The sequence below is a fragment of the Schistocerca cancellata genome, chromosome 2 (assembly GCF_023864275.1).
Source record: "Schistocerca cancellata isolate TAMUIC-IGC-003103 chromosome 2, iqSchCanc2.1, whole genome shotgun sequence".
In the NCBI taxonomy this organism is placed as follows: Eukaryota; Metazoa; Arthropoda; class Insecta; order Orthoptera; family Acrididae; genus Schistocerca; species Schistocerca cancellata.
In genome coordinates, this window is record NC_064627.1 from 625,756,682 (window position 1) to 625,770,374 (window position 13,693).

The 13,693-nt window shown below is 36.4% G+C and overlaps 1 protein-coding gene across 1 annotated transcript in view; it reads left to right on the top strand.

Moving 5' to 3' along the window:
• LOC126162288 (sterol regulatory element-binding protein cleavage-activating protein) overlaps positions 1 to 13,693 on the top strand; it is a 284,313-nt gene that overhangs the window by 146,801 nt on the left and 123,819 nt on the right. The window contains exons 11-12 of the mRNA XM_049918707.1: positions 2,271 to 2,504; positions 12,936 to 13,118. Of these exons, the coding sequence (XP_049774664.1) occupies positions 2,271 to 2,504; positions 12,936 to 13,118 (417 nt within the window). The remainder of the gene's footprint in view (positions 1 to 2,270; positions 2,505 to 12,935; positions 13,119 to 13,693) is intronic.

Below are 13,693 nucleotides of genomic sequence, written 5' to 3' on the forward strand. Positions count from 1 at the left end.
TTAGAAACAGAGTATTATTGTGTATCCCTTGGCATTTATATGACCTTACATTTGCAGTAGCTGTTCACACACGTCACATTCATAAAGATATTTTGTAGTTAATGCAACCATACATTTTTTATGTTATTAGAAACAATGTTTTCTTCCACGTCGTACTGTCCATCTAGGATCTTTATTGTTTAATCTTTTGAAGTTTCATCATCATTACATAAGATGAAGTTAAGTCTGTTTCAGACATTGATGTTAGTTTACCTTATCTCCCTACACCATGTTGTACTATGGGAGTATCGTGATATCTTCAATACTAGCAATGCTTTCCAAAAATGGTAATTTTTGTAAGAAAAGTAAATGCATTTACTCTCAGTTGTCTATTTCTCAGACTAAGATTAATGTGAAGGTATATACAATACATCCCACCATCGAAACAATTGCTACATTGAGTTCTTTGGAATGGTATTTTCATCTTTCATGTAAAACTTTTAAAAATTCGTGACCCTTCCAGGAAGCGAACTTAAATTCTCCTTATCCATAGTCACATGCACTATTGGTTGGACACACAGTGAATGCTGTGGGCACTACCTGTGCTGAGTATCTTGTACAGTGGAAATCAACACTGAGATTTGTCATGAATAATTTTACTGTGCCTTGGGTCATATTTCATGACTAATAGTCAACAATTTAGATATAAGATAGGACCCTTTTGCAAAAGTTCTGTAATTCCTTGGTTTTGAACAGGTTTAATGATGCTGCAGGGAGCAGGGAAAAGAATGTCCATCCTTGCACATATCTCTGCTCTAAATAAATGCATCAATTTTTGTAAGATTTCTGCTATCAGCAGTCACAAAATTCCTTCCTATTGTTACTCAAAGGTTGTGAATACATTTTCTGTCACTAAATAGGTAAACTAATTGCAGAAAAGTACATAAAAACATAGTTACTTCAGCTAACACTCCTGTAACACACGACCGAGCAAGGTGGCACAGTGGCTAGCACACTGAATTTGCACTCGGGAGGACAACAGTTCAAACCTGCGCCCAGCCATCCTGATTTAGGTTTTCCGTGACTTCCCTAAATGACTTCAGGCAAATGTTGGAATGGTTAATTAGAAAGGGCATCGCGAACTTCCTTCCCCCTCCTTCCCTAATCGACTGATGACCTCACTGTTTGGTCCCCTCCTGCAAATCAAGCAATCAACCAACCTGTAACACACACACAGCTTTGCCTGACTCATAGTCTGTGATGTCACCAAAGCTTCAGGCAGTAACAGAGCATTTTCGATCACATGACCAAATCTTGATATTTAATGATTTTTGAGCTTTAATTACATAAAAATAAGAGATATTTGTGAGAATATTGACCTTAAATGCAATTTGGATGTTATAATCTCTCCAAATAACAAAAATCTAAAAATAGGAAAACAGCCTATCCCGCCACTACTTCAAGTGAATTCTGTGATGCTTGTTTTGAACAAGATTACTGCCGATTCCTTTCTCTCTCTCTCTCTCTCTCTCTCTCCCTCCCCCTCCCCCCCTCCCCCCTCCCCCCACCTCCTAATGTGTATTGATGACTGTTCCATAATTACTTTTCGTTGTAACATTGGACATAAAAACAGTTCATGCTTAAAAACCATTTATGTTATAGTAGAGCATGTTATGTACATCCTCAATTACTTCCAGGTGTGTGGAGTTGGTATTTGTTTTGGTCTGTTGGAATGCTCTTGTGTAATTAAATTTCCTCCCAAAACATTACCAAAGTAGTGACTTGCCTTTTGAAATTATTTACTGCTTTGAAAAGACTATAGCTGACAACTCAGTTTCCTTTAAAAATGATGTGTGTCTACACAGGTGGAACACAGTAATTTTATCATTAAGCTAGTTGTTCAAATTAAATTGATAATTTATTTAAAAAATAAATGTCATATGTGCAAAAGACATGTTTCACGATGACAGTAAGTAGTTCTTCCTCTCTTGAGGTTTTCCAGGATCTTATGTTTGGATATTTAATTTTGAGTGATGTACACCAGCTATGAATATTTTGTGTAGGGGATGCTCCATGGCTTTTAAGTACTTGAGGAAAGAAGAAATGATATTCAATAAGCTGCAGTGTGATGCCATACTTGCCGTAGTGCATTTCTTGGTGACTCTTTTTTCCTCCACACATTTATGAACTGTTCTGAAGATCGTATGATATCTTGTAGTTCTTATATTGTAAAAAGTTATCTTGTGGTATATATTTCAGTCAGTTCAGACTTGATTTTTTGCAATCTGCAGATACCAAAGCGACTGCGTGTGGTGCATTTCTGGGCACGCACTCGAATCGTTCAGCGTGGCTTTATGGTGTTCATGGTTGTATGGATAGCCGCAATTGTGTATGACTCTGGTATTATTGAACAGCTGTTGCCGGATGGTGGAGGAACAACATGGCACCCAACTGACTCTGTTTCTGATTTCAGTGTTGAAAATAAGCAAAAAACTGTGGAAAACTCCATTTATGATGGTCCAGAGGTAAGATTTTTATATACAACCTTGTTTTGGAAAAGTGTCTACTGTGATATCCCAATACGTTATTTATATGTCAACTGTTACTGGTTAAAAGTTTGTCTTGTTCCAAATATTTTACCCACCACAGTACATTATTTGTTGCTTTCTTTTTCCTTTCTTGGTGTATCTTTTTTCCAGGTTTTTCATTCACATATTATGGTACTGGCTTAGAATGTCCCCACATCCATTACTTATTAAGGAGGTTTTTTTTCTTTCTTTCTTTTTCTTTTTCTTTTTTTTTTTTTAATTGTAGTCATTTGAAAGAACTAACAGGACACAAATTTGGAGCATTGTTGCTGAAAGGTGCTGCTGTTAAACGTGGTAGTATGCTTTTTTCCTCTACTCATTATGACCTCACCTTTCAGATCAACCATGAAAAGATAAGCATGGTAATTGGACTGAAGATATCAGCCTTTGATGTCATGTAGAGTATTCACACACCATTTAATGATCTTAGAGCTCCTAGCAGAATGCAAAAAAGGAAACAGCTATACATAAATAAATTATTCTTTGAAGATTTATCAGAATTTGCATGTTCGTATATCATTCTGTGTTCTTGTTCCTGTGTTGGAGATGCAGGAAAGTTTCACTACTATGTGTTTTCGCAGCCAAAGACAGGCGATTTGTGCAGTGTACATGAAATAATTGTCAAATTTATGATGAGACAATCTTAAAAGTTTGTATAGAAATCTACAATAAAGAGTACCTAATATTTTGAAGTATGCTTTTATTAGTGTCTTCATTTTTTGGTATTGATTATTAATGCATCTTGAAATTGTTATTCATTTTGATTGCTTCAGCCTCACCTACTTTGAGATGAAGATATTGGCACAAGAGTCGAAATGTGTATATATGATGTTTGTCGGTGGAGGGGGCTGTAAGGCGGGACGGTGACATCCTCAGGTTGTTTGATAGATGTTGAACTGTTGCTTAGGTGTTACACTCTCCAGTTATATGAGACAGTGCAACAGAATGCTTATTTTTTTTCATGTCAGTCTCTAACAAAAGTTGTTTCCTACAGCATGATCTATCACTTCTAGACATTTGTCGCAAGGACTTTGAAACACCCTGTGTGTTCTTAGTGTTGTTTGATATCTGTAGCAGACAGTACAATACCAAACTAGACAGAAGACTGATGATGGCACAAAGAATATAAAAGTGTTTCAAAGCCCTTGTGCCCAATGTCTCTGGATGATAGAACACATCATGGGGACTGACTTTTGTGAGGCAAAATGTCTGCTTACACTTTCTGGTGACACTAGAGGTTGTCTTAAGACTGGTTACGCTCCTGAGAGGCGGCAGGGCATAGGCATTTGTATGCAGTGTTATGTATTGCCTATAAACCAGTCTTCTGCTCTGCAGGAAAGATGGCAGGCTCCATAAAAATTAAGTATCTGTTTCACTTCTAAAATATCTTTCTCTGCTCATTCTTATTATTTTGTTGTTGAAAATCACTCTTATCAGATTACTGGGGTACATGCTGCACACTTAGTTAGTAGAAGCTACTGGTTTGGTGAAATCTTGTCGTTCCAAGTCTATCGAATACTATACCTAGCATCACTCAGAAGTGCCAATGAACATTTTGTCTCTAATGAAAGTTGTTCACCAAGATGTCATCTATTGCCCCCCCCCCCAAAAATATATATGTTGCACAGACAGATACTATATTTATCCGATTATAAGACGAGGTTTTTACCCAGATTAGTCATTCAAAACATTCGGGGTTGTCTTACGTTCACAGGTTAAACTAATACTGCTGAGGTCATCATTTTTACCTTGAGATTTATACAGGAGCTGCCTTACATATACAGATGTGGCATTGACAATTCAGGTTAGATGAAGATTTATTTGGAAAGATTGTGGAGTGTCACAAAATTGTTGAAACAAGCATTTGTACTTGTGGTGCTGGTGCATTCGTAAGCAATGTCTAATTTTGCTACAATCTGTTTTAATGGATTATTATTTAATTTATTTAATTCTTCCACTCTCTCTCTCTCTCTCTCTCTCTCTCTCACACACACACACACACACACACACACACACACACACACACACACACAATTGAGAATCTTTTGTAACCCCCCTTGCGTAGCATAGATGGCGTTCTTTTTTAACAATATATTATTGTTAACTGTTTTTCTGGATTGATTGGAGAAAGTTATTATGAAAGGGACAATACTTGTTAATTAACTGTGCTGAGCAAAATGTAACATTGATTTTACCAAAATATATTAGACATTAGAAAAAGAAAAAGACTTGCTCATTTTCGTAGTGGCGATGGAAAAGAGATCCCATCTAAATCTTCTTCTGAGTTAGCTGCCTTTTCACTTTCAGTCAGAGTTGGATTGACCATGAAATTGGACAAATACAATAGCATACATTTCTGCAGAAGACAATTAACATCTAGATAGGGGCCAGTGGTGTGCTTAGGTGTTTCGTGGCTAATACTCACTGTAAGGGTATAACATGAATGAAAGGGTACATTGTATCAGGCTGCTGGTTCCGTGCATATAGAGCTGTGAGAGCATGGAGCAGATGGTGTTTGGAAGCAAGAGATGGAGGAAAATATTGTCACATTCTCACATCAGTATAGATGCGAAATCCGTTATGTATTTGAAAAAATAGCTGCGTTCTCGGGTCCCACCACAGCCACAACCTCAGAAATAGCAAAATATTTGGAAGAAGCAGCGAAATATTTGTGACAACCATGATTATAACTTTCATTGCTGCTTGTATGTTAAAGGGCCTCCTTTTTTTTCTCACCTTGCACTGGTTAGTCGTAACTACCGTCCCTGATAACGATACCAGTTATTATGTTATTATTAGTACAAGTATTAGAAATAGTGACCACAGATGACTGCCTTAGATAGTAAACAAAGAAGGACATGAAGATAAAAATTAATGCAAACAGGTTCTCTCTCTCTCTCTCTCTCTCTCTCCATTTTCTTTCTTTTTCTCCTTGTATTGCGAGACTGTATACAGTCAGTAAATACCACAAGTTGAGAATAGGTACAGTGTTAACTTTTTTTGGCAGATAGTGTATATCAGTGGAACTGTCTTTGAAATTTTGATTAGGCAGAATTTGTTAAAAATTAAATTTGATCAAAGAGCCTCTTTAAAAAAGGGTCCATCTTATTTTCAGGGTCATCTTATACTAGGATAAATATGTTATATTCCCTTCAACAATTACCAAATCAGTACTGCTGTTATCTCTGATAGCTCTCCATACTGTGATTCCAGGAGTTGGAAATGTATGGGTCTCCAGAATGACTGCTATCTATTACCCTTCACCAAGTCATCTGTGTACACATTGATGTTGATCTGGACAACACAGACAGATGTGACACTCAACATTGAACATCACAGGAGGACAATCCGTATCTAGTTAAGTCTAGCCTTGACTCTGGCTCTATACTTGAAAGTATCTGTTGTCTGTGTCTGTTGTCTGTGATTTGTAGTTAGCTGTAAAAGACACTTCGCAACCCGATACCTCAACCCGGAATTTAGTAATCTGTTAAGGTTTGTGGTGAAACACTGCGTATAATGTCTGTCCAGATTTCAGCTATTGTCATCTGTTTTACTTGTCAGAGACAGTCAAATAGTCCTACTATCTTCTCATAGTGTAATCTGTTTGGTAGGTCCCATGTCTACTCTTCTTGCCACATTGTTGGCTTAAGTCCATCTTGTTGCCACTCATTGTGCTATCATTGCACTGCAGCAAACTGTCTACGCTCTGTCAGTATGCTCCTATGTCCATCATGCCAATGATTTTATCTTTCCCAGAGTCTAAAAGATGGCAATAAGCTGCATGAGCATGTCCTCTGAGCATGCTGTGTAGTAATCGCCACCTGAAGAATAGCAGTTGTATTACGCACATCCAGCAGCTATTATGTACTCATGCCATTCTTCATTTGTAGTAATGCTTTTTTTCTGTATTGAAAATAAGCTCACATAAAGGTGAAATTTTAATAAACATATCCCACAGGCCCTGAAAAGAGCCATTTATTGAGAACTCTCTAGCAGTCAATACAACAGAATATATGTACAATCGTTTACTTAATTGTGGTTGGCCTGTTTTACTGATGAGAACAAGGTCATGCCAAGTTATATGTCGAAAAAGGTTAGCATGCGTAACACTCATTTTAGATTAGGGAAAAGAAAGTTATTCCAGACAAGATGATGTCTACATGGAGGGTGTTCCACTCATTCATTGTTCTATTTAATTAGATGTTAGTCTACATTGTTGACAACTTTAGGAAAAGTATGCAGTGATGTTCAAAACAACACACGGATCCTAACTAAAAGGAATACATTACTTTTTTGCTTGTGGGAATATGGTGCTATTTTCTTAGTTCCATAAATAGTTCATTTAGTTTCTACAATCATCCCACCTGCTAAGAAACTATTCGAAATAAAGTTATTTGTACTGTGAAAGTAGCAATGCCATTTTATGTGATTAGTGGATACAGCCAAAAGACGAACTTCATCCATTTACTTTCTTTGTGGCATAGTAGTAATTTGTATTGATTGACAAAAAAAATTTATGCTCTCCCTGTTAACATCCCTGTCTCTGGTCTTATTTAATTATTCTTACACAGGTCTGAAATACTAAGGAAAAGAGAACAGTAAAGTTACAGAAATGATTTGTACCTAGATACTTATTAATATGTTGTACACATTCCCCCTCTCTTTTATGTTTTTTAATGTACGTAGAAATACTGACTGCCATGGTCTAAAGTTACATATTCATGGTGTATACGACCCGGGACAACTGGGAGAACGGGGAACAACCCGGGAATTTTTTCATCCGGGAGAAAACCGGGAACAACCTGGGAATTATTTAAAATTCCGGAAATTTGTCATTGTTTTTGTTTTCAGTTAAATTTTTGTAATTTTGACTGGTAAGAATGGATTCTCTAACAAAGGATATTACTGTATCCCACTACTGCAGAATAATACCGTAGCTATAAAACATAAACGAGAGAAAAAACTAAAATAAAACTTAAATTGCAAAGGAAATGTGCCATATACAGCAAGATAACACAGTGCTCATACAAGCGTCTGCCAACAGCAAAATTTGTCAAAGGCTTTAGGAAGACTATGCGATGCTTCGTAACAACAAATTGCCTCCGATGAGCATGACATCACAACTGTTTGCATTAGATTAAATTCATTTTAGCAGCTACGAGTGGGATCACGTTCATGCACAGTTGAGTAGTACCTTCTCCCGATTCTGGCTACAGAAATGTGGCTGTTGGCTGTGTAAGCAGACACAGCAAGCAGGTAGAAGCTACCGGGAAAAATTTTACTGGAGCGCCCAAGGTGCCAGATTCATACATGCGCAACAGGCCCTGATCTAGGAGGGAGTGGGAGGGGGGTCAAATCCATGTTCTAGAGGGATAAAACCTTGTTTCACAAAGTGCCTAGCATTCAACACACATTAGTCTATTGATTATTCATATGACTTTGAAACGCATCCCCGTCGGTTTTTGAACATTTTTGAACACATTTTAAGTTTATTTCTGAATGAAGTTGATTTGTGAATGCGTGCATAGTGTACATGATGTCTCTGTCAGGAGAATCCTCGCCGCATGTAGAAACAAACTTCCCTACAGATAAAAGGAGCTATACGAGCTGAGCGGAGTACGGCCGAACGGATGAATGCCAACCGCTGTCTGTGTGGTTGCTTGGATTTATGAATGATGAGCGTTGCTATAGTTACTAGCGAAATCCATAGATTCAGACTACCAGAGTGGAAATAAACGAATAACAGGTATGAAAGATTACTTATTACCTTCTTCGTGTATCCAAGAAAATGAAAAGTTTGACAGAAAATTTTTGGCCAGATCGCTATACTAGTAAGGGCCAGTTGTACAGTCCCCGTCTAGCAGCTGCTTCAAGTTCTACTCTGGAAGTAGTGCGGAAAATGGGTTGTACGAACATGTAACAACACCTAATCAGAGAATAATCGCGGGATAACTAAACCGGTGATTCTGGCAAAGTTAGTCAAGCCAATCGGTGAATAAGCTTTGACGTTGGTAGGAATAGTTACAGAATTAGTGATAACAAGACTGTTTGTTAGAAAGAGGAAGGGGAAGAAACGGGGACATCACACAAATTATGGAACAATATGACGATTCCAAGTTTATTTAAAAATTTCGTACTAGTACTTTTCGATCTCATGCTTGAGAAACTGGAGCTTATGAATGAAGTGTGAAACTATTTCCTAACGTAAAGCTTTTTGCTTGTAGTAGGCCTAATAGGCATTTGATATTGGTACTTTGTGAATTATATTCTGCCGTTATAAAAATGACCGTTTGTGCCAAAACAGTCACTTTTATTTGATGTGTGTTACAATTGTTGCAGTTTTAGAAAGGCCTATTTTGTTTTATCTAGCAGACAGTGACAAAATAGACGTAATCAGATTGAGAAACCACACCAGTCTTGGGTCCTATTTGTATTAACAGTTTTTTCAGTATTAGACAACGACATTTCAATTTTTCTTGTTGCAAAACATTTGACGAACTTTGATGAGGTAATAGATTCTTTCACAGAAAGGAAAGCACGCCATGTAAAGCTGTAGCAAGATTAAGGAGGAAAAAAAAAATTCTAGTAGCTAAGGATTGAAGAAATGTGTATTGTCATGCTTGTCTCATATCTTTACTGGTTTAATGTATCCTATATTTAGTTTCATGTCACACAAAGCAGCAAGTTGTTAGCTGATAGGGAATAAAGAGCACAAATTTTCTAAGGAGTTTTTATTTATTTATTTTTTTTTTTTTTGAAGATGTGCGCTACAAAATGAACACATTTTTGAAAATTTAATTTTTTAAAATTTTTGCCGTCCTATCTCAAACGCTCGATGGTGCAGCGCAGTTCGGAAATATCGTAGATCCGCGCAGAGCAGTCTTGAGTTATAGTGGGGAAGTGGGTAGTCTCCACCTGCCCCGCATTTACATTTAGTGATTTTGCTGTTTCCTCTTCGTTTACAGCTCTCACGTCATATGAAAACAAAACAGATTTCTGTGGCCGGGAACTATCGAGTGAATTAAAATACATTCACATAATTACGGAAGTCTAAAATGTGTTATTAGTTTCAGATTTTATTTTATTTTATTTCCACCTTTCTGTCAGTCAAGCATTAATTGCCTTGCAGAACAATGAAGTTATTTTTGTCAGTTTGCTAAAGAAATTTTCTTTTATTAATCTTTTCTGCTGAGGCAGACAATATACTTGAAACAAAGTGTTTAATTCCACACACACTGTTCGCTGCATTTCAAGTGCACATTTTCAACTTCTAGCCCATATGGCATTATGCCATAATAAATAACCAAACATGAGATAACACAGTATTTGTACTCCAAGAAAATTTACATCGCAAAAACCACATTGAAAAGCTTAATATCATGTCGTGGTCTACTTCACTGGGAATTTTGACGTACGAATGTGCACTTTAAATATGCAGTTTAAATGTGCACATTTTAGTATGAATCACAGATTCGTTTTCTAATGTGCCGGGAAATTCTACGCCCATGTATAAAACCATAACCATTCAAAGGACTGATAAGTTGTATGGTTCCCAGAGAACACATACTGTCAGTTAACAGGGAAAAAGTATGTTTTCATCTGGGATAAAGTGTGTTTTTAACCAGGAAATCCGGGAGAAATCCGGGAATTTTATTTTCCTTGTCCGTGTGTACACCCTGATACTCTTTTGGTTGAGAGGGAACATTAGTATTATTCTAATTATTATTCTATTTTACTTTCTTTTACCCCATAGCAAAGTTCCATTGCCAGTTTTCGTAATTGAAATCAGCCTTTGCATTCATAAATTGGTACAATACCCAGGATGGAATATAATTACACCACAATGAAAACTGCTCCTATCATAGCACAAAAAAGATGAATATGTCCTGGGTAGAGTTTAGAATGTAAAAGAAGGGAACTAGCTTTCCGACTTATCGAGCAGCTTCAAAGACATTTAAATCAAATTATCTTCACATATTCACACTTATTTATGTGTCATTATTAGTACCTATGTCATGACTAGTAAACTATCATAATTAGATTAGATTAGTTTTTCGTTCCATAGATCCGTGCTGAGGAGATCCTCGTGGATGTGGAACATGTCAATTTTTTTTTTTTTTAATCTGAAATAACAATACTAATAGTATGAGTATATACAATACATCATTTGTTTCTATTAAAAAAAATTCATCAGTGGAGTAGAAGGAGTTGACCACTAGTAAGTCTTTCAGACTCCTTTTAAACTGATCTTTATTTGTAACTAAATTTTTTGTTTGCTGGCAAATTATTGCATATGAGTGTTCCTGAGTAGTGGACCCCTTTTTGAACTAAAGTAAGTGCTTTTAAGTCCTTGTGCAGATCATTTTTGTTCCTGGTATTGTATGTATGAACTGAGCTGTTTGTTGGAAAAAGAGATATATTGTTTAGGACAAATTTCATTAAGGAGTAAATATACTGAGAGGCAGTAGTTAGTATACCCAGTTCTTTGAAGAGGTTTCTACAGGACGTCTATGAATTTACTCCACAAATAATACGTATAACACGCTTTTGGACTCTGAAAACTTTTGTTTGACTTGAAGAGTTGCCCCAAAATATTATACCATATGACATTATGGAATGAAAGTAGGCAAAGTATGCAAGCTTTTTCATTTTTATGTTGCCTATGTCAGCTACCACTCGAATTGCAAATACAGATTTGTTAGGGTGTTTCTGCAGTTCTGTGGTGTGTTCCCCCCAACTGAATTTATTATCAAGTTGTAATCCCAGGAATTTAAGACTGTCAACCTCTTCTATCTGCTCTTCTTCATACTTTATGCATATGCTGAGTGGAAACCTCTTACAGGTTCTGAATTGCATATAGTGAGTCTTTTAGAAGTTTAATGTCAGTGAGTTGGCTTTAAACCATTTATTAATATCCATGAAAATATCATTAGCATATCTTTCTAGAACTACACTCAACATACTATTTATTGCAATACTTGTGTCATCTGCAAACAAAACGAACTCTGCATCTGGCAGTGTAATTGATGAGAGATCATTAATGTACACAAGAAAAGGCAATGGCCTAAGATGGATCCTTGTGGGACACCACATGTAATTTCTTCCCATTCTGATGATGACTGATGACGACTGATGACTTAATTCACTATTGCCTTGCACTGACACCCTTTGTTTCCTGTTAGCGAGGTATGACTTGAACCATTTTGCACCACTGCCCGTGACACCATAGAATTCTAATTTATTTAAAAGGATGTTGTGGTTCACACAATCAAATGCCTTTGACAAATCACAGAAAATACCTGCTGCTTGTAATTGGTTATTTAAAGAATTAAGTACATTTTCACTATACGCGTAAATAGCCTTCTCGATATCAGAACCCTTCAGATTAGATTAGATTAGATTAATACAAGTTCCATGGATCATGAATACCATATTTCGTAATGATGTGGAACGTGTCAAATTTTCCAATACATGACATAATTAAATTAATTTAACAACATACTTAAGTTAATATAACAACTTTTTCATTTTTTGTGTTTTTTTTATTTTTATTTTTTTTATTTTTTTTAAAATTTATATCTAAAAATTCCTCTATGGAGTAGAAGGAGTTGTCATTCAGAAATTCTTTTAATTTCTTCTTAAATACTTGTTGGTTATCTGTCAGACTTTTGATACTATTTGGTAAGTGACCAAAGACTTTAGTGCCAGTATAATTCACCCCTTTCTGTGCCAAAGTTAGATTTAATCTTGAATAGTGAAGATCATCCTTTCTCCTAGTATTGTAGTTATGCACACTTCTATTACTTTTGAATTGGGCGTAGAATTACTGGCACATTAGAAAACGAATCGCAGGGAAAAAAACACTTTTGAAAAGATCTTTGATGTGCAACAACATGTGCGCTGCATATTTTCGTATTACGAAAGTATAAATTGGAATTCCACCATACACTGCACATTACTTTCCGAAGCATTGAAATCGAGATTGCGATGCGCTTTTGTAAGACAGTCATAGCTCACATAACGTCATCTTGCCAGCCGATGATAGTGGGTATTCAGAGCTTAGGACATGTGACACAGTCAGCTAATAGCAACATCACTGTTAAGTAGCGCGAACACACAAACAGAAAAAGTTAATGGTTTAAATTAATATGCATAGTGTTGCTACATGAAAACCAAAGCTTTCACATATAATATTGGTGTATAAGATTAATACGCTACAAGAGAAGCTAAGCTTTCACATATAATGAGCACAAGAGCAGGGACATACAGGACTATTCAGTGCCTCATTATGTTGTGAGTGATTATCTACTATCGTAAGCACTTTGTACTCATAATGTATATTTGTCTTTGATGTGTTGAATTTTGCAGAAAAGAGCCATACCACCACTTCTCACTGATTCCAAGGACAAAGGAAGTAATGGAGGAAATCATTACACTAATGGGAATAGTAATGGGGGTAGTATACTTTCTGGCCTGCCGTGCCAAAAACTTTTGCCTCAGCCAAGCCGCTGGGAACCTGCTGTTAGTGTCAAAGAAGCTCGTCGGTGGCAGGTACATTAGTATGTCTTATAGATATATCTTCTGCTGTACTTAATAATTTCCTTGCAAAAATTTTTTATGGGTAAACTGGAAAGATATTGATAGCCAAGTCTCTTGTCTTTCATTGGCTTTAGAGTCTCTTATCATTCCAAATTATTTAAGTGCTTCTGAGCTACCAGCTGCATCTATTAAATATTTAATTAATTTATTATTGTAATAATACTTTGTACCCTCTGTTGGACACCTTAGCAAAGTAATATTATCTTATGTGCTCACTATTTGTGTAACTTTTACACTCATTGACTCCTACCTGATGCATCGGCATCTCTGTAAGTGCTATATTTTAACTATTGTAAGTTGAAACATGCTGTATGAAAATTTATTCAATAATGGACACACACACACAGCATTCATCATGTAAATAAATGATCTTTGCACACATCTGACATCACCGGTCAGTTAGTTCAGTGATTGAAACAGGGAAAGGACACACCGCTACCAGTAGGCTCGATGTTCAACCAACCTTAAGGTTGAGAACAGCTTTACCTGTAATTCATTCTTACATCTGTATCTCACCACCATTCAGT